Source organism: Hippoglossus hippoglossus, chromosome 7 (assembly GCF_009819705.1).
Source record: "Hippoglossus hippoglossus isolate fHipHip1 chromosome 7, fHipHip1.pri, whole genome shotgun sequence".
Lineage (NCBI taxonomy): Eukaryota > Metazoa > Chordata > Actinopteri > Pleuronectiformes > Pleuronectidae > Hippoglossus > Hippoglossus hippoglossus.
The window spans coordinates 24,917,069-24,943,197 of NC_047157.1; the positions used below are offsets into that span (position 1 = coordinate 24,917,069).

At 45.7% G+C, this 26,129-nt stretch overlaps 1 protein-coding gene across 4 annotated transcripts in view; it reads left to right on the plus strand.

Annotated features, from left to right (window-relative positions):
* acap3a (ArfGAP with coiled-coil, ankyrin repeat and PH domains 3a) overlaps positions 1-26,129 on the plus strand; it is a 59,743-nt gene that overhangs the window by 12,574 nt on the left and 21,040 nt on the right. For all 4 annotated transcript variants that reach the window (XM_034591258.1, XM_034591259.1, XM_034591256.1 and 1 more), the window contains exons 2-6: positions 12,934-12,991; positions 15,515-15,634; positions 16,291-16,344; positions 24,305-24,363; positions 24,724-24,907. In XM_034591258.1, coding sequence (XP_034447149.1) covers positions 12,934-12,991; positions 15,515-15,634; positions 16,291-16,344; positions 24,305-24,363; positions 24,724-24,907 — 475 coding nt within the window. The remainder of the gene's footprint in view (positions 1-12,933; positions 12,992-15,514; positions 15,635-16,290; positions 16,345-24,304; positions 24,364-24,723; positions 24,908-26,129) is intronic.

Genomic DNA, 26,129 nt, shown 5'->3' on the forward strand with positions numbered 1-26,129 from the left:
TTGGAGATCATTTCCTCTAGATTCATAACCAACAGGTTTTGGGGGGGGGGGCAGCTGTGGCTCAGGAGGTAGAGCAAGTGGTGGACTAATTGCAAGGTTGGTGGTTTGTGTCCTAGCTCATCCAGTCCACATGTCAAAGTGTCGTCGGGCAAGGCACTGAACCCCATAGGCTCTTTGTTTTGTACCACATACACTACATACAAGATATAGAACTCAAGTTTAGAGCAAATAAAAAAGCTTATAGGGACTTTAAACTAGTAAAGCTGCAAATTCATACTCTCACGTTGCCTGTTCACTCAACTTTTCAAAGCACTTTCCTGAAAATACACACTTAAGCCTGAAACTATCACGTTTAACTGTCCTTCGACTAGTTTTCAGTTCTTTAAACGTAAAATCTTTCTCTAATTCCCTGAACCAGGGTTTGATTTCTTTGCCTGTTTTAGTTGTTTGAACTCTGTAATTTCCCGACCGTTGCTCAAGTGGAGCAGGAAGATGCTGTGGTTTGTTTAAAAAAAGGCCACTTGAACGTGATCCTCTGTTAAGTCTAGTTACAGACTGTTGCATCACACCCGCTCCGCTCTCCCCTCCGTGGGTTTTTGTTCGCTCACGCTGATGTTTTATCCGGACAGTGAAAGCGAAGTCGTTGTGGTTTCTTCCTGTGCAGATATCAAAGTAGGAGTTGCTGTTTATGGCTTCATCGCTGACCCACAATAACTCAAGGCCACGCAGGACATCACTGGCCGCGTTCCCGCTCATTGTCGTCTTTTTTTTTTTTCCAGCTGCGTTCCTCCTCAGCTTCCAAGAACAGTGCTGTCAGCAGGAAGTTCAGGTGGGGTGGGGGGGCAGCAGCACATGGCCAGATTCACTGTAAACCCTGAAAATTGAAATCTGCGTTTTTTTCTTGAAACCCCTGTTTTTGTCCCCTTCTCCTCCACGAGTGCACTGTCTCGTTATGTGCAGTCGATTTAGCTCTTTGTCTGGACCGAGTGTCGTCGGTTGTTGCTGACAGATCCCCTATAATCTCCTGCGCTGTGGTTGTGATGCTCAGGGCAGACGTGGGGGATTTATTAGTAGCTAATAGAGCTCAAACCACAAAGAGGCTTTCAGGAACACGGACGGCGTGTGGAAAGACTGCGAGAGGAGCCGACCACATCGAGTTTAAAACTTTGAGACTAAATTGAAATCACAGTTAAAAGGACAGATCATCCTCGTCTGCACATCCTTACTGTCGGATGCCACATCTCTAAACCTTTCCACAGCTGACACGGGGAGTTTCAGCGTCCGCAGAGAACGTCGGCAAATGCACACAAGAGCAAGATGTGTTTTCCAGTATACTTCAAATAGAGGGTGCTTCAAAGTCTGATTGGATTTTAAACAGCGGATTGAGCGGAATCATTTCATGTGCTCCCGGTGACGTTTTGACCCAAAGACGCTCTGACTCGCAAAACAGCTGTTGTCTTTATCGATAAATGCTATGATTATCTTCAGCTGTCTCATCTTGTACTTTATAAAAATGTCATAAAATAGTGAGAAGTTCCGTCACTGTTTCCCAACCCAACTTTAACCAACTGTCCTTAACTCAAATAGCGAATTTACAATCATATTAAACAGGGGAAATCCTCAGATCCTTCACAAAACACCCAAAATGTAATTGTCAAATACTAAATAACATTATAATCAAACAGATATTGCTTATTACTGCTTTGTATTGTTGATTTGCAACATAAAATGGATTCAACTTTCATGATTAAAGTTCCCAAAGCCCAAAGTGACGTCTTCTCGCTCCTTGTTTTGTTCGACCAACAATCAAAAACCCAAAGATATTATATTCACTATAATATAGACGATTAAGAACTATAAATTGAAGTGTGGCCCAGTGAGGATGTTACGTTACCACCTCCTCCACACGTCCTCTCGCCACACAGGTTTTAATCCTCCCATGATTCCCAGATAAACCTCAGTAGTCGTGGTTCTTCTGTGTGCACTGTCCTGTCCTCCAACACTGATTGACACCCAGGAGGAACTAATGATCAAATCCCTTGTGGACGTGATAATGCTCTTATAAGTCTTTCTTCTGACTCTATCCAGCACTGAAATCTCTGCAGCCACATAATGAAAGGCGATATTGTGCAGAAGACATCTGTTCCAAAGCTGACCCATAGTTAAAACTCTGAGATATTGGTGGAAAGGCTGACACAGGAAAAGAAAAACCTCACAGATCCAACTCCTGAGTAGCAGGAGAGAAACTTTCTGCCACATCACTGTAATCAGGGCTTCACGCTGTGGAGTTCAGGAACGCACATGGACACGTTCGTCCATATTTTCTACTCAACCTGCTTTTAACATTTAGCTAATGACTCCGGCTTCACTTGGGTCGTGTTCCCCCAAATTAATCTGAGCAGAAGATTAGTTAATGCAGATGTTTTGTCTGCTGCTTGAGTCCCTGAGCTGATGAGTTATAAATGGAAACGGTGTTGTTGAGGGTTTTAAAACCAACTTCAAGGAGCACAAAGCAGCAGTGATTGTCACATTTGCATATTTTGTACTTGAAAGGGCCTTTTATCATCTGCTGATTATTCCCCCCCCCCCCCCTCTTATTTCAACTCATGTAAATGTGTATTTTTGCTTCAATCCAAATTATGTGGATGTCTTTGTCCTGCGTTCGACTCCATGTTGTCCTGGTGGGCCGGGTTTGGGTGGACAGGATTTCAAAAGGAGCGGGAAAAACATGCCTCCAGCTGTTGCTGTGGGTCAGCAGCCGTCAGTGTGAAACACGTTCTGGTTTTTCTTTTGGCAGCCAAACCCCCTTCTTGTTTGTATGTAGCTCTGTGCAGCCTGAGCCTGGAGTGTGATTAGAACATGGGAGTGGCGGTGGTGGGGGGGGGGAGGCTCAGGGCAGCTGCTCGCTCCCCAGGGGCAGGGACACTCTCAAAGCGTCGGGGTCGGGACTCAGGGTTTGGCAGCCGGAGTCCAGTGTATGTTTGCAGGAGTCAATGAGCTGTGATCTGCGAGTTTATAAACTTTGGGCTGTGGATAAAGAGCCGTGGTTGGTCAGTGAATGCATCATTTGAATTTAAATATGTCTCAGTGGGTCCACGGCTTTCAGATTTCAACAATTACACATTTGCCATGAAATTTCTGTAAGAAGATTAATGATCCTCTGAGGATGAACCCAGCTCATCCCCTGACATTGAGGTTGACTTTTATGGGTTTTTGGTGAGCTGCTTCAACATCTGCAGTCGGACAGTGTGAAATTCACGGTTCCCTCAATGATATATTTTATTTTTGATGATCCCCTGACCTTTTACCCTCTAGCGCCACCATCAGGTCAGTCATTTTTGTGTCCCATCCTTTTTAAGTCCGGGTTCTGGTCTATCTACTTGATTTTTTTTGCACTGCACTGCACATGTCTGCAGTCTGGTAAAACCTTGGCAGGAGTTTGTGCAGGAACAAGCTTGGCTGCAGACGTTTTCTTTGTCTTGAGTGTTTCTGCAGAAAGATGTCTCTTGTCTTATTTTCTTCACATGCATATTGAGAAGGGGGGGTCCATCTGTTCAGCTGAAGTGGGGATGATATCCCAGTGATGTGCTCAGGGACGGTCGACCTGCCTGGGAACCTGCTGGTCGTCGGACAGCGCCAGAACTAATGTGTCTCTCGCCAAGGGAGGATCTGAAAATATGCACATGTGTTGTTCAAGGTCCAACAAGACACTGACTTGCTGATACAGGGTATCAGAATATTGTAGAGTTTGTATCAGTGGAGAGAATGTTTCATTTTTATTAGTTTTCTTTCTTTTGAAAACTATAATAATAATAATTTGCTTCATTTTCATGCAGGGAGTCTTAAAGGGACATTTCCACACATTCTACATCCTGAAGATCAGTTGATTTCCACTCAGCTTGTGAAAACTTTGCAAAAACGTTTTTAAAGCCTGAGGAGATTAACTCTGATGATATATTGATCTAAGTTATCTTGATTTTAACTTAGACTTCAGACTTGTAACAGAAAAACCTGTATTTCTCATTGGAAGTATGGAGTTTGAAAGTCTCCCAAATCAATCAGTCAGTAAAACCCACAATGAAATCTATTCTCTCAATGTCTTTATTGCTTTTTATGAACTTATGAACGTCACTCTTGTTTTTCCTGAGTGATTAATGTGTCAAGTGAAAATCTAAACTTCATTTCAGTGTGGAAAAATTACGGGGACGACTGAACATTTGTCGTTTCTGGCAAAGGTCAGACAGTTTACACTGGCATTAATCAGTCAGGCTTTTGTGGTATTGGTGTTGGCCGTCAAAAAGTCCTTGGTTAAGGCTTTATTTTAAACACTTGAGATATTTATTTTACACGTGGCTTCTGTTTGTGGCTTCAGTGAAAAAGATAAAAACCCAACGTGTTTCTGACTTTGTGTTTTTCAGTGTTTTCAGGGTGATTTCTGAGGAGCCTCTTGGGTTTTTTATTCCCTCACGATTTATGTGCTGTGGTCTGCGGCGTGCAGAGACGCAGCACGCTGCCAACCCGTGCACATGGAGGGGGGAGCGTTTGCAGGGGTGTGGCAGGGAAGGTGGGGGGTGGAGGTGTCGGGAGCAGACAGGCAAAAGTTCAGCCGCAGCCGGCAGACTGGTCATCTGAGGTGGGGAGCTCGCCCCGGTCGCCAAAAGAAAGAAAACATGTGGGGTGTTGATCTTGGAGAGGTTGTGTGCGTTCGGGGATTAGGAACATACGATCCGGGCTCAAGTTCCCACTCGTCTCTCTGCAGACAGACTCCTTTACCTTTCACCTCTTCTTTTACATTCTTCCATCCCATTGTTTCCAGTCCAGACAACGTTCTGGATGATCGATGTTCTGATTCCGGCCTGTTACAGTAAAAGCTCAGCTGGCTCCACATGCAGATACCTGAATGTTTCTGAGATCCTCTCCCGGTTCTGGCTTTTGGGGATTCCTCAGAGTGAAGCCACAGCCGCACACGGTGGAAGGTGGCGCTCGTTCAATTGAATGATGATTCCAGTCTTCTCAGCCTTAGATGTTTCCCATGCTGGCCTCATCTCTGCGTACCTGCTTGGCCCTTTACACTTTATATAAAGATGGATGACACGTCTCCAAATCCCACCTCTATACAGAAATGAAGCCAATATATCCTGGATATGAACACCGAGAAACAAAGAGTCGGCACAGTCGTGATGAGGCGATGAAGCCGGGGTCACAAGGTCCTGCCCATACACGCATTCGTCCAATCATAATTCAGTCTCAGCTATCAAATTACTATTTAAAACCAAACTTACCGGAAAAATGAACACTTGAGTGTATTTTGACTTTTGTGTTTTGTCCATCCGGCAACATGGAGGATGCGGGATGTCCATCGTACAGTCTATGCTCGGCCGTCAGACTTTTCATTGGTTTGATATAAACATTCTAGGCTGTGCGAAGGTTTTACAAATACAAATCTTCCATGGATGAAAGCAATCAACCCGGTTTGCAGTGTCAGGTCCTGTCAACTGTTTTACAGACATTTCATTTATACAGTTTGGTAGAATGCATTTTTATGTGCGGTGGACGAGTTGTTTCAAAACCAAAAGTGACCATTGAGAGAAATTGGCAGCGAGGGAGTGTTTCCTCTGCACTGACTTTAAAGTGGGGCCTGAACACGTGAAATGCAGAAATGGTAAAAATAAATGAAGCACTCACATCTATTCTGAGACACCCTGTCTAATCTTATTTGCATTACAGAGTCTTGTCTTCGCTCGCAGCAGCTGTGCAGAATCGGCCCTAATAGTGATCGTTTCACAGAGCTGCATTCGTCTACTCGTCGATTTAAAGATGTCTGAATCTCATATAAATGTGGTTCTGTCTTTCTCTTCGTGCCGACTGAGCTTTCCTGCTTCTGTCCTGGTCAGAGGTTTCTGAGGCCTCTCATCGTGAAGAGAGAGGAGACACTTCTTTTTAGGCTTTTCTTCGAGGATGGGCTCGGTCACTATTGATTACGTTGCTTCTTCACTGAGAGTTTTCAGCCCCTGTCCTACGGATGATGGTATCCAGGCCCCTGAATCTATGCATTCAGCGCCTGCTTGATGCTCAGGCCTGCACCACGTTGTGATCGAGGCATAAATGAGTAATTATGGCTGCGGCGGACGTGTCACTTCTTGGAAGCCATTAGTGCAGGAGTGTGTTCAGTTCAGTCTGGTGCAGAAATGTGAGCAGTATTTATAGAGCAGCTGAGTTCTCCTCTGTCAGAACAGAGTGCAGGCCGCTGTAAGTATGAGGGACACATCTAAGCCTTCGAGTGGAAATAAAAGCTTCGGCTTATGAACAATAGTCAGAGCTTTGAACACATGTTGGGGGGGGGGGGGGGGTTACCGGAGACATTTGAACTCACCCTGCACCTTCAATGCATTAGGATTTGGTTACTACACATTATGGGGCATTGTAAACCCTAAATTCTTGGGATGATGATGTAAATGTGAAGCCAGCAGGAAGAGTACAGAGGCTTTTGGAGGTCATAAGGTCAAAGTTAGGTCTTGCAGCACGGGCAGGTTACGTTCTGGTGAGGAAGCTGCAGGTAAACCTCCACCTCCCTCTTTAGTTGTGCTGTGCCTGACGAGCTTTCTGTCCTTGAACGTCACAAAATGGTGCATAAACTAATGTATTTTTACGGGTGTGAGGATTCATCGATCTGGTTCGATAAATCAATTCAATGAGCAGCGACACAATGTATGAAAAAGCGAAAACATAGATTTCTCTGCCTCCGTCACGCTAGAAAAATACAACAACACAGCAGGAAAAAAGACAAAGAGAAACACAAACTATAGTTTCCTGAAGAATGTCTTGTCTCTACCAACGGCCTCTGGGAAGTTAAAAAGTTTGGAGGTATGTAAATAAAGTCTTAGTTGCTTTTGTGTGATGGTATAAATGATAGAAATGTAAGACATTGTGTAAAACGGTCGTATAACATCGTTTCATATCGATTGTAAACCCCTGAATCGTAAAAAAGGACAGTGGTACCTAAATACTGTCCCATAGTAGTACTATAAATATCACAGTACTCTCACCATAGTAACGTTTCTTGTGGGTTGTGTGAGGAGGTGACTTATTTCTGAGTGACTATTTATTGCTCTGAAAATGCAGTGAGTATATTTGTCGTTGCATAGGCAGTGCAGCCTCCTCGACCCTGCATTAGTCCACATAGTGGTCTGCAGGAGGTGGAGGAAGAGGAGGATGAGGAAGAGGAGGAGGATGGGGTGAGCCGGGCAGGGCCAAGCAGCTAAGAATAACCGGAGCTGCTGCTCAACACAGCTGAATGGAATATGCTCGGGGATCCCACCCGCCCCGGCCTCCAATCAGCCATTCAACCGTGCACTCCAGCCACAATTAGGACACTAAAGCAATCAATACTGTGACAAAATGCCGCCTTTTCTCCAGACAGGAAGCTGCTTTGTGATAATGGGCCCCTCAGACAAGACTGGGCCACCCTGTCGCCACCCTTAGCTTCCCCTCCTCCACGCCGGCCCCCTGCCTCCTTCAGTCTCCACACAGACGAAACCTTCTGTGGAGGAGTTTGAATTAAGATGAGATTAAAGATATCGAGGAGCGCAGGAGAGAGAGCAAACGGCAGATTGATATCAAACAGTCGGCTGATTACTGAGGATCACTTGAAGCGAGCATCTAGTCTGCTCAACAGCTGGGCTCATTTGTACGCTGGCACCGAGACCGGAGCGCTCCGACGCCGCTGCATCACTCACCGGCTAATTCGCTCGCCCCAGCTGGCCGCTGTCTGTGGGTTTAGCTCCCGTGCCGCAGCTGGTGGACGTACGTTTGGGGTCAGTACCTGGACCCAGTGTTGGCTCAGTCGTCGGCATCCCACCTGCTCGCTCTCCACCCAGACCACCAGCCCCCCTCAGCCTTGAGTCCCCCTCCAAAACACAACCCTCTGGGGCATCCGGGCCCAGCTGCATCGCTCTCAGACATCCGGCTCACGCACAGCAGCCAAGACTTGCTCACTGGCTGTGACAGAAAGTGAATAAGTACATATCCTCAAGCATTTATATCGTATTTCAAGGATATACTTGTGAGGAAATTATTTTCCCGCTAGTTTTACTTCTACTGCTTATATTTGTCTTTATTTGACCGTCGCAGTTACTGGTTTCTTTACATCTTATGATTTTACACATCACACATGATGAGCTTTAGAAAATATAACAAATCGTTAAGGACCAAATTTGAAAGCAATTGAAACCAAATCTGAATCCTTTCAAATTCCGTTATTAGATCTACATCACTTCATTGCCGTAAAATCAAGAATTTAGCTTCTAATCGCTAATAACCAGAACTTCTAATTGTGATTCAAGGACCAATTACCAGATAAACAAGATGCTGACAGTAACACAGTGACTCATTAGAGCGTGCACCTCCGTCAAGGCCCAACAACCCCCCCCCCCCCCCCCCCCAACTGGATCCGCCCCTGAATCTGCATCCACTGTTCCCATCCCACAAAATGTTGAAAGACGTTCTATCTCCCAATGTTAAAGAAAGTGAAAGTGATCTGCCCCCCGATCCGAATCTGCACCAAAAGTTTAAGAATTCTTCCGTGGGTCGTGTCACACCCTGCCACAAAATTTCATGGAAATCGTTTGAGTGGCTTTTGCATATTGCTGCTAGATGATACACAAACAAACACGTAACCACGCAACCTCCCTGACAGCGGCAATTACCCCATGTGGTCAAATAATTGGTTGTTACTGGTTTGAGTCTGAATTCGTTGTTTACCTCTGATACGAACCTCTTAAAGACACAAACTGTAATTTTACATTTCATTTAAAAACTTAGAGAATAAGAGTAGAGAATCTAGTTCAGACCTAATTCGGCCCAATGAATTCAAGAGGTTGTTCTGAAACTCTTGGCCAGTAAACGGCCCCTCAGCCGTTGGTCTGGTCGCTCCGTCAGCAGCCAGAAACCACCGGAGCTGCAGCTCACTCAGCACAATCCCAGTGTTTATTATGCTTTTTTTACGCCAGCGTTTAACTGCACCGTTCCCTGTCAGATAAATGATCCCAGACCAATCCTGCACACTAACAGGCACATGTAACCTCAACCTGCCCAGACGCGCTCTAAACTTATCACCATAGCAACCCGTTCAGACCAACCATGCATGTTTATGTCAGTTGGTCGGTGACGTCGGCGTTCTTGCGATGTGCGGCCCGTGTGGACTTACTGCTGTTTAATGGTCTCCCGACGAGCTGTTAATGGAGCAGCGATGGTCATCTCCTGTCACAGTGACCATCTTGTGAGTCACGTTATTATTTATTCTCCGCCCCCCTGTGGTGTGAATAAGGGTCAAATCACGAGCGCATCAGGGGACCTCTGCGCCCCACTTAGGAGTTGGTTGCCGTGACTACGGGCCCGGGGCCCTGTGTGCATCCATTATGGTCGGCATGTGCAGTGAGACAGGGCAGTGGGGGGGTTACAGCCTGAGGGAGCTGGGGGCAGCTGCCCCATGAGACAGATTCTGCACATCTGGATCGTGGAGCCCGGGCTGTCACCATGGTGAGCGTCATCGGTTCAGTTGCGTTCGGAGCAGGAGAAGCATGACCGAAAACCCCACCACCACCACCCCCCAGCCTCCACCACGAGATACTGACCGTGACTACGTGATGGATTAATCATTTCTTTATTAGACTGAATATCTGCAAACTGAATATCTGTATGTTCTGGTGGTTTGTCGAACACAACACCACAAGTGATTTGGGGAATCTGTGGTGGATGTTTTTGGTTATTTCGTTTAGGAGCTAGAGCAGCACTCAGTAGAGCGCAGTCCTCTTCCCTGAAATACAGCTGCACCAATTTGCACACACACTTAAGGATATTCAGTCCCCTAAAGAGCCATGAAAAATCAATGAAAATGTTGAAAAACTAAAAAGTGAAATGTCTTGGATCCTCCCACGGACTTGAGTTTTTCTCTGCCCCATAAAACGTCCTTCCACCAAGTTCCGTGGTGATCCGTCCAGTAGCTTTTGAGTAATCCTGCTAATTAACAAACAAACAAACCAATCGAAAAGGAAAATAACTGTTGCTGAGCTGGTTCTGTAGCCTGGTGACCACTGGTGACCACAGTATTTTAAAACAACAAAAATTTAAGAAAAGTCTAAAAAAACCCGATTCAAATCATGTGTGTACCATTTTGTCGTCTTCTTTCCTGCTCAGTTAACCATCGCGTGACCCCTCAGATGTAATTTATGACCCCTCGGGGGGGGGGGGGAGCTTGACCTCCAGGCTGGGCAACACTTCACTAAACACTTTGGTTTTAAAAGTCAGCTGTCGAGAGCCATTGTATTCTTGAAATATGACGTCTAAACAAACAAGCCTAGAAGAGCAACTAGGCAAATAAGAACAGCCTTAAACACTCTGTGAAGATTATTAGGAGGCTGTGTAAAGTCTGTTATACGGCATAATGAGGTGAAGGTAAAGAAGTAAATAGTTAACGCATTGTTTGTAGGTTTTACAATATGTAGAGAGGAACCTTCATTATATTGCACCATAAGAGATACAGATAATTCTGTGGTTAAATTATGTGTCAGTGCTTCTGCTGGTAACTATAGTTAAACTGGGTCACTTATAAACCGTAGATGTTTGAAAATAAAATATCCAAACAGTATTTCCAGATCAGCCTGGTTCTTGCAGAAGAGGCTGTAGGGGGGGGGGGAGCAGCCCCGTGAAAAACGAGAGCCCACTAAGCTCAGCATTATCACATTAAAAAGGCGGTTTCATAAAATGACATCAGCAACGAAAACAGCTTTGCTCACTGCGAGATTATCCCTGGGTGTGGTTGGTCGGCTGGAGGCTGTTCGGTCGGAGATCAGCTGAGGTTAAAATAACACATGTCCGCACGTGGAATAATACGGTATTGATTATTTAGGTAACGTATGTTCCCATTTCTGCATGAGCCGGAGCTTATGACAGATATTTCCTCTCTGGAGTGTTTTCTTTCCCCCTCGGTTCTGTATAAAAGAGGACGGTGGGTGGGGGGGGGTGGAGAGGAGCGTGAGAGCGTGTGCCATCCTTCGCTTCCCCCGAGCTCTCTGCAGCCCGGCCAGGAAGGCTAATCCACCCGAGGCCAGAGAGAAAGAGATGAGATACAAGTTTTATATCCTGCCAGGCATGGCCGATATACGCCACAGATACTCTCATCACACAGCTTCTCTCTCTGTGTCTGTGTGTGTGTGTGTGTGTGTGTGTGTGTGTGTGTGTGTGTGTGTGTGTGATTTATGAAACCGCCTCCTTGATATTAAATTAAAAACTTGCTTTAAGTGTGTGTGTCAGAAAGATCTGCCAGAATACCTCCTCCCTGTCTCCTGGAAACGATGACGACTGGTGCAGTGCCCGTTCTGGGGCTGTTTGCTTCGTCTCTGGTGATGCCGGTTGCAGCTCTTCTTCCTGAAACAGTCAAAGTGAGCTGCAGTAAGAAAAAGACCTGCAGCTGGACTCTGGAACCGTGAAGCCTCCGCTGCTGCACAAAGAGCTGTTCACGTGTTCATTCAAAGTTCAGTGAGCAGAACCTCAACCGGAGAATCCAGGTTGTCGTTGCTGTGAACTCGCCAGTGGACGTGATTGGCAATGTCTGTTCGGTCACTTTTCGTTTGTGTGCAGAGCTTTTCATAAACAGTCTGTGGTGCAGAGTTAGAAAGTTAGTTAACTTTGTGTTCATCCTACCTGGTTTATCTGCAGTGAAGCCATTGACTGAAACGGATTCAGTTTTTTGCACCAAATTCGTCAAATGTTTTTTTTAAACTAAATTTGCTTTATTACTGTCCACCTGTGTGACTTTTATATACATTTGAATACTCTTCTTCACTGCTGTCATGAATGAATTGGATTGTAATATTTGTTGAGCAATCGACACAATAGTTAGACCCAGAATCACGGCTTTTCAAAATAAAAGCTCAGTAACTAACGAGCAGCATGTGAAACATTGCAGCAACCAAACAAACGCTGTGTTAAAGAGGAAGTGATTCTATGACGGAGATCAGCACCTGTGACGTCTGTGAACGTCTGTCAGTCAGATATGATGAAATAGGAAAAAAATCTAAATCAAATTAACAGGCCGTCAGTTGTCGACCAATGCTGGAGGTTATCCTGTTTGCACCAAATTCATCAATTCACTTCCTTGGGCTGACACCTCGAGATAAGTGAGCCACATACAGACAGACAGAGATTTCTGGAATTAGCAGATAGAAGATATCGTCTTCCACTAAACTGCAACAGCAAATATGTTGTGTAGAAGAAGTAAATTGCGACTTGATGACATTTTCTTGTAACGAGGTTTGCGTCTTTTGTAATTCACGTATTTTGCCAAAATCGCAAATGTGTTGATACAGAGCGTGTTCAACACGTTTGGTAGCAGGTCTACATGGAGGCAGAGTTTACAATCCACATGCCGCCTCCTGACGTCAACTTGTGGGGGAAGCTAATGAGCTGCATCATCCAGCTGTTAACCTCTGGGTGCGTAAATCACCCAGTGGTTGGGGCTCCAGATGCAGCTGGGTGTGGCGGGTGTGGCGGCGGCGGCGGTGTGGACAGTGGGTAGGTGGGTCCGGGGGCTGTGGGGATGAACCAGACAGCCACGTTCTCATCACTCTGCAGAGACCTTGTCTGTCACTTTGTTTTGACAGAGTTGAACTGCTCCCTGGACGGCGTCTCAGCCACTTTCAGAACACACAGACTCCTGCTGCTGCACACACACACGTCTGACTTTGGCTTCGCTGAGCTGCGTCTGTCTTTCACAGATTTATGCAGCGTTTCCCCCACAGGAAATCACAAGCAGATTGCAGAGCGGCAGTTTTCCAATGAAGTGCACGACCTTAATGGAACTTCTTTACAGTTATGAAGTAACTGGAAACCGCACATGAACTAACGGCCTCTCTTGTTCTCTTTTCTGTGTCTCAGGGCAAATATTGACGAGGTGGAGACGGAGGTTGTGGAGATCGAGGCCAAGCTAGATAAGGTAAGAGATTTTCCAACGCTGTTTATCTGTCGTGCTATCTGGTCCTGGATTGGTCTTTTTCAGAAGGCTGAAGTGGAAAAGTTGGTGAATTGATTAAAAACAAAAGCGTGACAGTAAATAAATCACGACATACATGAAGCATGTGATGTATTTGTCACTCAGACACAGACATCAGATCATGTGGCGACTGTAACGTTCCTCAAATGAATGCATGTGAGTAATGATGTTTCCCTCGTGGTTTTCCACTGATGCTCCTCATCTTCTTATATCTTCTGCAAATGTTATCCTAGCACCTGAGCTGGAGCGCTACAGCACCACCGGCTGTGGATTTCTAATATCTTTGCAAATGTTCTGTAAAATCCGTCAAGATTTATGCTGTTTTTGGAGGGAACCCTGACTACTGATGCTCCCTGCTGGTCCATACAACCACATGTGAATAGGTCAATTGAGGTAAACATTAAAATACATCTTGTTTGGCAGAGCTGATATTCAGCCATGCCAGCCCCCGCTGTTCGAGCATGTTTGGTTTTTCCTGCTCTACAAGTCAGTGGAGACGAGTCCAAGCGACATCTGCTCTGTCTCCTGCTGAATTTATAAAGAATGGAAAATCCTGTCCAATCGGCTGCGGCTCTGCACCGGTCGCGCTTTTAAAACACACCTGGAGGCGTCGGTGACATCACAGATTGAGGTGTGGCAGCACAGCAAGGATTTAGTGGCCACTATTGTTTTGTGTAGCAGTGCAACACAAAGTATGGTTTTCTATAAGGTAGAAGACAAGTTGAGTTATTCAGTTTTGAACGTAACTTATTAAATACATGAAGGATTCTTTTACCTCACAGTGTCTGTTCATTGTGGCTATTTCTTAATCTTTATTCTTAGTATTTCCCTCAGATATTTTGTGCACCGACAGCAGCAGTCAAACCCATGGGCACATTTAATTATGGTTTCAGTTCACAACATCTCTATGGGGATCCCCCCCCCCCCCCCCCCCCCCCCCCCCCCTTGTACCAGCTCTATGTGACACCAGGATTCGAGCGGACGCTAGAACAGATAACAAACTAAAGAAAGTGAAGGAGTATAGGGATCAAGAAAGGGACCTCGGACTGGATCTGATCTGGAGAGATCATGGAGCAGGAAGGTGGTGGAGAAACTCAGAGGTTTATTTGGGAGGTCCAGGCCATTTAAAGCTTTGAAAACGAATAAAAAAACCTTATACTGCATCCTATACTTGACTGGGAGCCAGTGTAGGGATGCTGGTGAGATGCTGGTGAGATGCTGGTGAGATGCTGGTCAGATGGCGTCTGTCGCTCCACATAACGGGCAGTGTAATATGGCTCAGTCCCGTTGAACAGTTCAGTTCAGGACTTGTTCAAACGTGACGTGGCAGCAGTGTTAAGACGGGATTCACTGAAAACATAAGTCTCCAGTTGCCCTGTAATGAAGCAGCCAGATGTTTCGCCTGTGAAGCTCGTGTCACTGCTCCATCTGTGCATCTTTTGAATTACAGTGTGTGTCATGCAGCGAGAGCCGGGATTAGTCAGGCGGGCTGCTCTTCTTTTTCCTGCCGTCAGTGTCAGAAACCACCACTGAAGTTATACTCCTGCCAAAGGGATCTTGGGTGGTCACTTTTCTAATATAACTGTACTGGAGAGACCGCATTTTAACAATTTCCCCTTCATACTAGCATCTGAATTAACATCTATCCAGTTCAAATTAGATCATTAAGGGGGAAGAAGAAAAGAAGAAACCATTAAGTTCCACATTTCAGTTGATTGACTGATCCAGTCCAGTCCCCTCGTCCTGAAACCGTCCCTGCAGTCTCACTGGATGTCTGGTTAGCAGATGGGAGGGAGAGAGAGGGAAGAGCCTGGCGACAGAACACAGGGTGAACGATAAATGAAAGAAGCAGCTAAACAAAGCCGAGTCAATGGAAGATATTTTCTAATTGTGCTGACGGTCGCAGAACAAAACGAAGCGTTCTCACTTTGATACGTTACAACATGTGGTGGACACACAAATCAGACGTCAGACATTCTGCTGGATTATCAGTGTGTGTCAACAATCCAGTGCTGGGTGACATTAATAGTGTTCACGTGTTGGCAGGAGTTAACACATGGTCCCTGCCCGACAATGACACCCACTAGCATTTGTCACCACAGGTGGTATCTAGACAACAAACACACATCTGCAGCCATCGTCCACATGTGGTTGATTAATTGAAATAGCTTGGCAACAAAATTCAAATTTCACCCTGAACTGCTCACATATACCAGGATATTTGAGGGGGGGCTGTAGCTCATGAGGTAGAGTGGGTCGTCCAGTAACCAGAAGGGCGGTGGTTCAATCCCCAGCACTTGATCCGAGTATGTCAGCGCTTTATAAATACAGACCATTCACCATATATTCGCTCCAGGCATGACTGACATTTCCTTGATTGTAACTACATCTCTGCTTATATCAATATGTGTCTGATGAAATGTACAGTTTGCTGAGATACCCCTAAATGTGTGTGTTTCTTCTCAGCTGGTGAAGCTATGCAGTGGGATGATCGAGGCGGGGAAGGCGTATGTGAGCGCCAACAAACTCTTCGTCAACGGCATCCGGGATCTGTCTCAGCAGTGCAAGAAGGACGAGAGGATCTCTGTGAGTTTCTGATCAACGCATCGTTTAATCTGCTCTCACTGACCCATGGTCGTCGTTATCGTGGCTTTATTGTCCTCGGTGGTCGTATATTTCTCTGGCCGTTGGTGGAGGGGGATTGATGCGGTGAACGGGGACTTTCCTCCACGGCTCTGTGGTGGATGAGTGTGCGTTTGTGTGCGAGCGAACCCGATTACTAACACATTAGTAAGCGAGGATCAGATCGGGTCTGGAAACTCACTTCTCATGGCTCAGCTCGCAGCTCCGGCGTCTCGCACTGTTTTCACTGCCGCTCACATTAAGTGCTATTAAAAGCCTTCTTGGCCTGAGCCGTGTGACTAATTGTGAGTTTCTTGTTAAAGTCTTGTTCATATTTGTAGTTCCCATTGTAAAAAAAGATCTGAATCAGCCCTGCAATTACAGTTTCTTTTCCCGTACAAGGTTCAAGGGGAAAAATATCCTCTCCGGCTCAAAAGTACACTTCAGTGACATTAACCAGCTTTGACTTTATTCTATAATTCAAAATGAAGTTTGGTATTACCTTGTAACAGCCTGAACTTCCCTCTTTTTATCCTCAAATATAAACACAGCTGCAGTTATGAGAACATTTCTTTATGTATTTTAGAGTTTAAATAGTGTTTTGTGTTATTTTTGCGCAGGAGTTCCTGGAAAAGTGCGGGGAAAGCCTCCAGGAGATCATCAACTACCACATGGTAAGTCAGCCCGCTCTCCAGACTGTCCCCATATGCTCCACATGCACTCGCCTGAGACACACCAGCACTATGACTCCATCCTGACACGCTAAGTGGCTTTCAAGGGGCCTGTGTTCCCCCCAGTGTGAAGCAGAGGGTCAGGCTGAGCTGTATCACGTCCTGGACTGGACCCCAGAGAGCAAACAGGTCAAGTTTGTCTCTGTGAATGGTTTTATAAAAAAGGGATTCCCTCATAATTGCCTCACATCCATCAGTAATGAATGGTTTTAATTGTCAAATAGTCAGTAATTGGTGTTAATAAGTTGTTAATCTATAGATTTAGGCTGCAGCTCTTTTGTAGAAATACTTAAACTCCCAACTATAATTGTAAGCAGTTTATAAACGCATGATAATTGGTCCAGTCCGACAGATTCGCTGTGTATAAAGATGGACGACATGACAGCTCCCAAAAAGTGAAGCCGAAGTCATAACCCCTGCCTCCACCATGTTAGCAGATGGGACATGGGCCAAACCAAAAAGTCATAAGGGGAAAATAAGGGGATAAGGAGTTATTTACAATTATAAAATTGCTGTGTTAACAACCAATTAAAAACACGCCCCCATGAATACCTTATAACAGATTATTAATAAAGCCTTATTTACATGTTTATAAATGTTGCCTTGTCCATTCCTGTGAATTATTTGTTTTTTAAAAGCAGTTATCGACAGTTTTTCCTTGTTTCCAGCTTTGTTACTGTATTTTAAATGATCTAAATCATGATTTAAATATTTCCCCAGACATTAAACAAAGCTCGTGCATCACATCTGTGTGGTTCCCCCCCCCCCCCCCCCCCCCCCCTGCTTTCAAGGCTCCTGACCCCCTGCCCCCATTCTGCCCCTGCAAGGCCCTTTTGAAGTCCTTTAGCTCGAACCCCTCGTGTGCTTGACAATGCCGTAAAGTGCAGTGGGTGTGTGTCTGTGGGTGTGTGTGTGTGTGTGTGTGTGTGTGGGGATCACATTCCTTTCTGAAGCTGCAACAAAGATGTGTCATCACAAATCAGCCTCTCCCTGCGTCCCGCTCGCTCCCAGTCCGTTGGCTCAGGGAGTTTAACATCACAAATGGAGGGTTAATGGCTCGGGTCGCTCAGGCAGGCGTGAATTAGCTTCAGCCGTTGGACATTAGTAACCCTGTGACCTCTGACATCTCACAGCGAGCTACATACGGCCAGGCATGTGTACAGTATGTACGTGCGTGACTGTCGACAGCGTGAGTGGATATGAGTAACCTGAGTGGGTCGGAAGTCCAACCAGACAGATACAGTGAGGAGATGAGCAGACAGGCAGGATTAATGAGGAGTTGGGCAACAGTTAACCGTCGGCCTTGTTCAGACCTGGTAGGAACAGGAATCTGTCCGTTAAGGTTGGTTTTAATTAGTTGTTTCAAGCTATAAAACCAGTGTGAAGTATCCTGATTGACAGCTGAGACTGACTCAGGATTACTACAGCTCCGTCCCCTGATCGCTGCTGCGCCGACTCTAGGGGGCAGCGTTCGCGTCTGGGATATTTTGGCTTCATTTATAAATAGTTGGAGGAAGTGGAGACGCGTCGTCCATCTTTACCGATGGTGAAGACGCATTCTTAAGCCAGATGTGAACTGACGAAGCCGTTGACTTGTGATCGGACCTCTCAGGATGCTTGAAATGACAGAAAACAACTTTGTAAAAAAGGGTATTTAAAGTTTAGTTTAACTTTTTAGTTCGGTCCATGCCCCATCCACTAATACAGTGGAGGAGGGGTTTATGACCGATGCTGCAGCCAGCCACCTGGGGGTAAATAATCCACATGTGGCAGCCCATATTAATATTGTTTGAGTGGCCACAAATGAATAAATAAATGGTAAAACCTGAGAAGTGTAAAAGTACTTGTGATTCATTAGAAGACTGCAGCAGGTGGTTGAAACTTGGACGAGCAGATTGATGCCACTTTCATTTCCCTCTTGTCTCCGTGAGCTCCAGTCAAACGCAGACTCCATCAGAGCTCCTTCAGTCTATCAGCGCCGGAGGGTTCCCCTTGTGTTTGGCGTGTCACACGTTAGAGACCACAACACAGCGTGGTTTGGCCGGGGTCCAGCTGGCCCCGTCCACTGTGAGCGCAGCTGGGGTTTCGCCCCCCCACCTCCCTCCAGTCCATTAGGAGTCCAGAGTCGGACTGGACAGTAACATGATTGGCTCTCTTTTGTTGCTTTGATGTAAACAAAGAACAGAAGAGGAGGAAGAGGAGGAGGAGGAAGGAGGGTAGTGCGAGACTGAGGCGATTCCCCTGAGATGAAATGATAATATTTTGCAACGATGTGACCAGAACGCGTTGAGGAACCTAGTGATCCACAGGATTTAGTTTGCTGAAGCTGTACAATCTTCCTATGCATGTTCATCTTTTAATGAGGAGAGACATCATGTGCATTTAGGCGTGTTGCTCCAGCTGAGGGACTCGAGCAGCGCTCCGCTGAATAAGAAATGACGATGGTTATATCTGCTGCTACTGACGGATGTCCCTCCGCGGGCCTGCGGTGCCATGCAGCTGCCACATGTGCTCACATATGCAGCAGACACTCAAGAATATTAAATAGCGCTGTGCGATATGGGACCTCTGAGCGCCAGCTGACCTTGTCGAAACTCAGGTGCATTTAAAACCCGTGAAACAAACACAAATGTGTGTATTGTCAAGACGACTATAGAGTCTGGGCCCTTCCCTCCCCCGGCTTCCTGATAGCTCCCCTGCCAGGCTGTTACCACACAACAGAACAAACAGGGTCTGTTTGCATGAACATCAAACTCAAGCCAAGTGCAGCCCCCCCCCCTCTCTTCAGGTCAGAGACCCGAGCGTCTTTTACTTTTCAATCTGCGTTTCAGTTTTTTTTTTTCCAGCATCAGCAGAATCAGGCCAACATTTTTTAACAGTCTCTCTGTTTAATTCAAGCATGAAACTCCATATGAACACTCGATAAATAATTGACTTATGTTTGACTCTCGGAACATCCATTAGAAATGAGTGGAGACTGACACACAGATGCAGAGAGAGAGAGAGACTCACATGTGAGCTGCATGGTCTTAATGCACCAACACACATTATATAGGGGCCGGGGGGGATTTACAGCAGGTAGATGCGGAGAAAACATGATACGAGTGGAGGAATTTAGGTTGTGATCACATGAATTTTAAATAGAATTGGTGTCCTCGTGCAGTATGGGCTGTACATACTGAATGAGTGAGTGAATTCCTACGGGAGATGCCAGTGTCTACGCGTTATATCTGGAAACCAAACTGGAAAAACAAAGAAAGACACGAGAGGAGGGCTTTTCTTTTTTTTTTTGTCTGCAACTGCATTCTTTGTTTAGAATGGAAAATTAATATGAAAATGTGTCTTTAAATGGGGCACAAGTGGCCTGACAGAGAAACTGGTCCTTGACTAAACGCTCATATATGTAAAAGAACACTTTGTTGTTATTAAGCACGCATTGAATTCTGGATTATCTCCTGAAAGTCCAGCTGTTTTCAGACATGAACCCCAGAGAATGTCCGCACAATGGGGACTTTCTCCGGTTTGCCTTTCACATGCGACAAACGCAGCAGGAGATTCTCAGCTGCGGAGATGAGCTCCTCGAATTCCGTTGTCTGTCCAGCGTCTTTACATGTTTGGCTCATGTTTTCCATCCGGAGATATTTGATAATCTTTGATAATCTTCTGCTTTATTCTCACATGGGCTCATCCGGACACTCTCTGGAGTTTTAGCTTGGGGGAAACTCTGGAGAATGTCCGGCAGCAGCTGACTCGGACGTTTGCCGAGATCCCTGATGTGGATGGTCAACGTAAACCAAGTGTTGTCTAGTAAACAAGTGCACCTCTGTGATGTTTTATGAGCGAGCGGCGGCAGGAGAGCTGCTGGGAGACTCCCTCACATGGGGTGAAGTGCAGCCTGCAGCATTCCTGAGCTGATCTGTGGCAGGATTTTGTCGGATTAGGCCACGATACCGAACGATGACAAATTGAAATATTTGATGCAACAGTGAATCAGACTCTATAAACAAAGCTCCTGCAGGAGACGGGCTAAACAAACCACCTGTGACATTTGTAGTAACTTTAACACACGAAGGATTAAACTCGTCTTCCTCTGTGACAGTGTCTCTGGGATTGCACCCACTGGGCTGAAGATAATTGCTTGATTGATGTCATTAAATCCGTCCGTGTCCCAACATGCCGGTGCACTGAGAGGGGGAATTAGCGAGGCGGTAGCCGGGGCGGTAGTCGGGACAGTAGTCCATTGTGATGGTTGTTGTAGCCGTCTCATTCTTCAGCTGTGACGTCAGCCTCGGTGAAGATGTGCCAGGTTTTGCCTTTCTCTCTTACAACATAGTGTTTTCTTTGTTTTATCGCCGCCCCGCTCCGTTGACCCGTCTGTCAAAAAAGAGAGTAAATGTTATGATTACGTTCGTAATGAAATGAATGTCTGGAGCCACATTAAGGCTTTGAGCAAACCGATGACATGAGCACGACAACGCGTTTATTTACTCCGGCTCTAACTTTCCAACATTCATGTAGTAATTTGTGAATCAGAGCCTGTACGTATCGTTTCCTCTCTTTCTGCAGATCTTTAAGTTTGAGAGCAGGATTTCTCAAGCTTTTGATCAAACCCCTGCACTTGCACTCAAATAGCTCCTGCTTGTGCTCAAACCCGATCAGATGTTTTCTTACTTGCACAGATTTGCACTCCAGCTTCAGCTCTTGTCTTTTTCTTCTCCTCCGCTGGTCGAGGTCGATCTAAACAGGTTTATCCTGGTTTTTCCAGCAGGGAGCATCAAAGTGTGCCAACTTTAAATCCTCTTCCTTGTTCGTGTTCTTCCAGTCAGTGGCTCGTCGCCTTCAGTCAGAGAAGCAGGACGACTGTGTTCGGATTCCATTTGGCTAAACCTCTTTTTACGTTTCCAGAAGAGAATGCCTGAGGTCCCACTTCCATCGGACTGGTTTTCATGTGTTCGTGTCGATCTGTGTTGCATTAAAGACACTTTTCCTGTGAACATTACGTTTCCTACCAAGAAACCTGTGTCACTGAGGCCCAGTAAAATCTGCTGAATGCTTCGACTTTCCCATGAAATGCTGGGAAAGGTTTTCAAACATTTAGAGAAATGCATGATTTACATCAGTTCCTGTGCACTGCTACGTTAAGTACATGACCCCTGTGTGTAGTCTGTGTGCTGCTGTTAGGGATTGTTGTGCAACTCTGACTTATACTGTGTGGCTCCAGTTTCATGCTGGTTGAGGTTTATCCTCGCACATTTTTCTTTCTATCTCATCAGCAGTGGCTTTATTTACAAACTCCTGGTGACTGTGGCAGAGTCGGGGGGGGGGGGGGGGGGTAATTGCTGGTGCCTCTGCTGCCATTTGGGTTCAGAGCATCAGCAGCAGCAGGGGAGCTCTCAGATGTGTTGTCATTGCAGAGTGTAGACAGCTCCTCTTACAATGTCAGCAAACAGCCGTATCGTTGTTCTCAGATCTTTCAATTCCGTTGCTATAGCACATTTTGATATAAGCTTTATGTTATATTGTCGGTGGTGCTACGTGCTTCTACCCTGTGTAACTAACGTTCACAAGCTCCAGGCCTTTTCCGTAGGTGTTTATAAAGTATTGAAACGCAGGCCGAAGATCTCGTCTCTCTTTGCACCACCGCTCGTTGGAAACGACTTCAAATTCCCTCAAGTGACTTTTGCTGTCTGGCTGCCACTTTAGTCGCGATCATCCACCGATGAACCCACGTCCCCGGAGCGCTGCGCTGGAGTCGCTAATTAAAACACAATAACCCCTCAGGCGTAGTGTATATCTTTAGGCAGTGCATTGTTCACCCTGCCTTCCACTCTTGGAGTTCACATCACGCAGGGACGACTCGTGAAACCTCGACCCGATGAAAGTAGGGTGTCAGCTTGCCACAAAGCAGCTCAGGAATGCTGCAGGCTGCACTTCACCCCACAGTCAGGAAGTCTCCCAGCAGCTCTCCTGCCGCCACTCGCTCACAAACAATCACGGAGGTGCACTTGTTTACTTGACAACATTTGGTGGCCGTCCACCTCCGCGCCTTCTGCACGACGCCCGACCTAATCTCACACCCGGGTGTTTACGGCCCCTGCACACCGCCCGGCCTGCTGATCCTGATCCACTTCTCACTTGCACTTCCCTGAGAGCTTGTTAAACTCTGTCCCGGGGAAACAGGTTGACCACACATGCACGATTAGTCACTGGTGATTCAGTCAAACGAGGGCGCTGAACACGACACTTTGCATGAAGCCATTAAAGGCAGCTTCTGGTTTTTTCGGCCTGCCATCGGTATCGGAGGAATTCCTTTGTTCGTTAATTACAAACAGTGAAGTGGATGCTTTCCGTTGAGCGTCTTTGTTCTTCCACTTTCACACATATTTAGACCCAGTGGGTTTATAGAGCAGTAAAGACGAGGCCTTAACTCACGATCAAAACAAACACTTCTCTGGCAGGAATGCATTAAAACTGACCGCTTCCCTGTGAGTCACATTTTTATCCTCAAGTCAAATTAGAGTCGTCTATATTTATTTCTTCTGCTGCCTCTGTGCACCGGCTGCGCAGCAACAATGGAGAAGTGGCTCACTCATCATCAGCGCCTGTTATGAGTTAAAACCCCCATAAGCCCATTTATAGAGCCCTGAAATCTTCTCATCCACACACACACAGTTGTAGATCCAATTATTCAGGCGGGACACAAACCTTTTCGACCTGTCTAACTGCTGCTCAGCTGCGGTGACAGGACACAGGCCACTGCACGACAATATGTCAGAGAGGGTTTGCAGCCGCTGCACTGGATGCAGACTCTGCAGTGTCACATCGACGCAAAATCCCTCCCTCTCACTCACGTCCTCTCTGCCTGAGTGACCTATTTAGCAGCAGCAGCGGCAGCAGCGGCAGCGGCAGCAATCAGACGATGTGCATGGTGTGAAAGGAGAGGAGGAGGAGGAGGGATCTTTGGATGTGAAACTCTGTAACTGAAGGCAGCGTGTTGGTGCGTTAGAGCGCGTGTGTTCCAATCTGAGAGACATTCCTCCCTCCATTCATTCCAACAGGCGTCGAGGGAGGATTTTTGCATCATTTGAATGCAGCAAAAAGTTGTGTTGTGTTGCGTCGCCCCCTGTTGGTCATAAATACATGTAGGTGGTTTAAATACCATACAAACTGTTGTCTCTCACACAATATTACATTGGTCATATTAAAATTGACCTAATTTGGGTCATTATAGATCCATGTGCTACTGGGTTGATTTAGCTCTTTACTAGTGGGTTGTAATTTTTGTGTTAAAACTCTATATTGGATATATTGGATATGTCTTTTGTATATGATTAAATTCTTATATTATAGAGAGAGAAAGATTCGATATTAAAAGGATTTTAACAGAATGCAACTTTACCATTTTGAGTTTGTGTAAATAATCCAACAATAATATTAAAATAATTTGGGTTTGATAAGTGATCCGGTGGATTTTCACTCTTGGGAACTTGGTGAAGTTTCCCCCAGTTTGGAATTGATGCTACTTTAACACAAGTTGGTTTATGATTGGTGATTATTACAATCAGATCCTTTGTGAAGATGGGAATCATCTCTCGTTGTGTTTGTTTGTCTGTTAGAGTCTGGATTTTATTTTCACTTTCTTCAACATTGTGAGAGTAATTCATGGATCTTGATGAAATCAGGTATATTTAAGGGACTGGTATTTATGAGTGTGTGTAGTTTGTTGCAGATCCAGATAAAAATTGTGAAATATTTGCTTAATAACCAATTCATTATTAATGATTTAACTATCTGATACATTCATATTTACCCTTAAGTCACTAGTATAGCAATACTGACCTGGTTTCAAACTCCTGCTGCACAAAGCCTCGTTGTGTTTTAACAGTAATTCCTTGTGTTTCAGATTCTGTTCGATCAAGCTCAGAGGTCCGTGAAGCAGCAGCTGCACAACTTTGTGAAAGAGTGAGTGAACCTACGACGCTTCAGTTTTGTATCCGTGCAGAAATTCACTTGTATGAAAAATTCAACACAGGTAGAAAAAAAAAAAGTCCACAACCTTTAAAGAGCAGACGCACCCCCGTTGCCCCTGAAAACCTTTTTGGGGTTTTTAAATATTAAACAAGGTGCAGCCTGGATATTTTGTCAGTCATATCATGAATGATCCAGAAGTAGGTTACAGCACGTCTAACCTCACACTGACCTTGTGGTGACCCCCCCCCACCCCCTGGAAATATCCAAACTCAGTTATTCCCCTGTACATCTCCTGAATTCAGCTTTTCATCCGTTGGCTGCGCTCACTCGTTTCCTCTCTGTGTCTGTCAGGGACGTCCGGAAGTTCAAGGACACCAAGAAGCACTTTGACCGGGTGCGCGAGGACATGGAAATAGCGCAGGTGAAGAGCGCTCAGGCGCCGAGGAACAAGCCTCACGAGGTGGAAGAAGCCACGAGCACGCTCAGCATCACCCGCAGGTGCTTCCGACATCTGGCTCTGGACTACGTGCTACAGGTCAGAGAAGGGACTCAAATACATTTGATGATTTCCTTGTCTGTGTTAACCGCCCCACTCTTCATACATACAGTACAGGTACAGGGTTTCCTACATGTTTTATTCATGTGCCCCAAATTAACTTGAGTCTGTAGTGACTAGAGTCTCTAGAGGCCACAGGTTTTTGTCTGAACTCGAATAAGCCCCGAGAGAAAATTGTCTGAGCCTGACCAAAACCCCAAACCTGAGATGAACCCAAATATAATTTCAAAATTAAGTCCCTTGACAGGTTTGGGCCTCCAAAAATACAAATAATCGTCCTCAAAAGTCCAAAATGGATGGACTATATATATATTTATGATCGTTTTGTCATCTGTCCTGGTTCTTTATGCCTTGAGTTGATGGTTCACATCCTAAACACTGATTGTTAATAGGATCTTATACAACTTTATTTATCCCAAAGGCAAATTGGTTCAGGGAAATTACAAGATCACCAACAAACAAAAAAGATACAGACATTCATCCTCTAAAACGATAACACCATGAAAAAGTTTTAAATTCTTTTAAGATACTAAAAGTGTTGGGAAATAAATGAATGAATAAATTAAATAGTTCACTCGTCGTATCGGCATTTAAGAGAGAGTAAGAAAAAAGAGGACGTTTACTCTGTAAAGAAGTGGTGGGAATATTTCTGGTCTAGTGAGAGGGAAGTGTATAATGCACCTGTGTGACAGACTCATATCACCTGTACAGCTGAGAAGTGACGTTTCCCCTCAGATCTGCAGCGACGTCTGTGTCCGACCTCTTGTCCGTGCGACACATTCTCCGTTCATCTGCTCCGTGGGTTTATTTTGCCCATGAGTTGTAACCTCCCACCCGTCTCTTTGTCCCCACGAGTGCCCGCGGGGACAAAGAGACGGATTCTGTGCGATCGCTGCGACGGCCGGGGCCCTGTTTCCATTCTGGACTCTGTCTGCTGGCAGCCGTCTCTGTCTCTCTCTGTCTCTCTCTCTCTCTCTCTCTCTCTCTCTCTCTCTCTCCCCCCCCCCCCCAGCTCTCAGACGTCCGACCCTTTTGAGTCTTTAATGCGTCTCAAAGCGGAAGAAAGGTCAAAGCTGCGGGGAGATGTGCTGTGTGTGCGAGTGACCTCTCAAATGTAGCACAAAAATGTCATTTAGTTTTGCATCAGTTCAGATGTACAAAGCAAATGCATTAATTCAGGAGACGCCTAAGTGGGGACCAC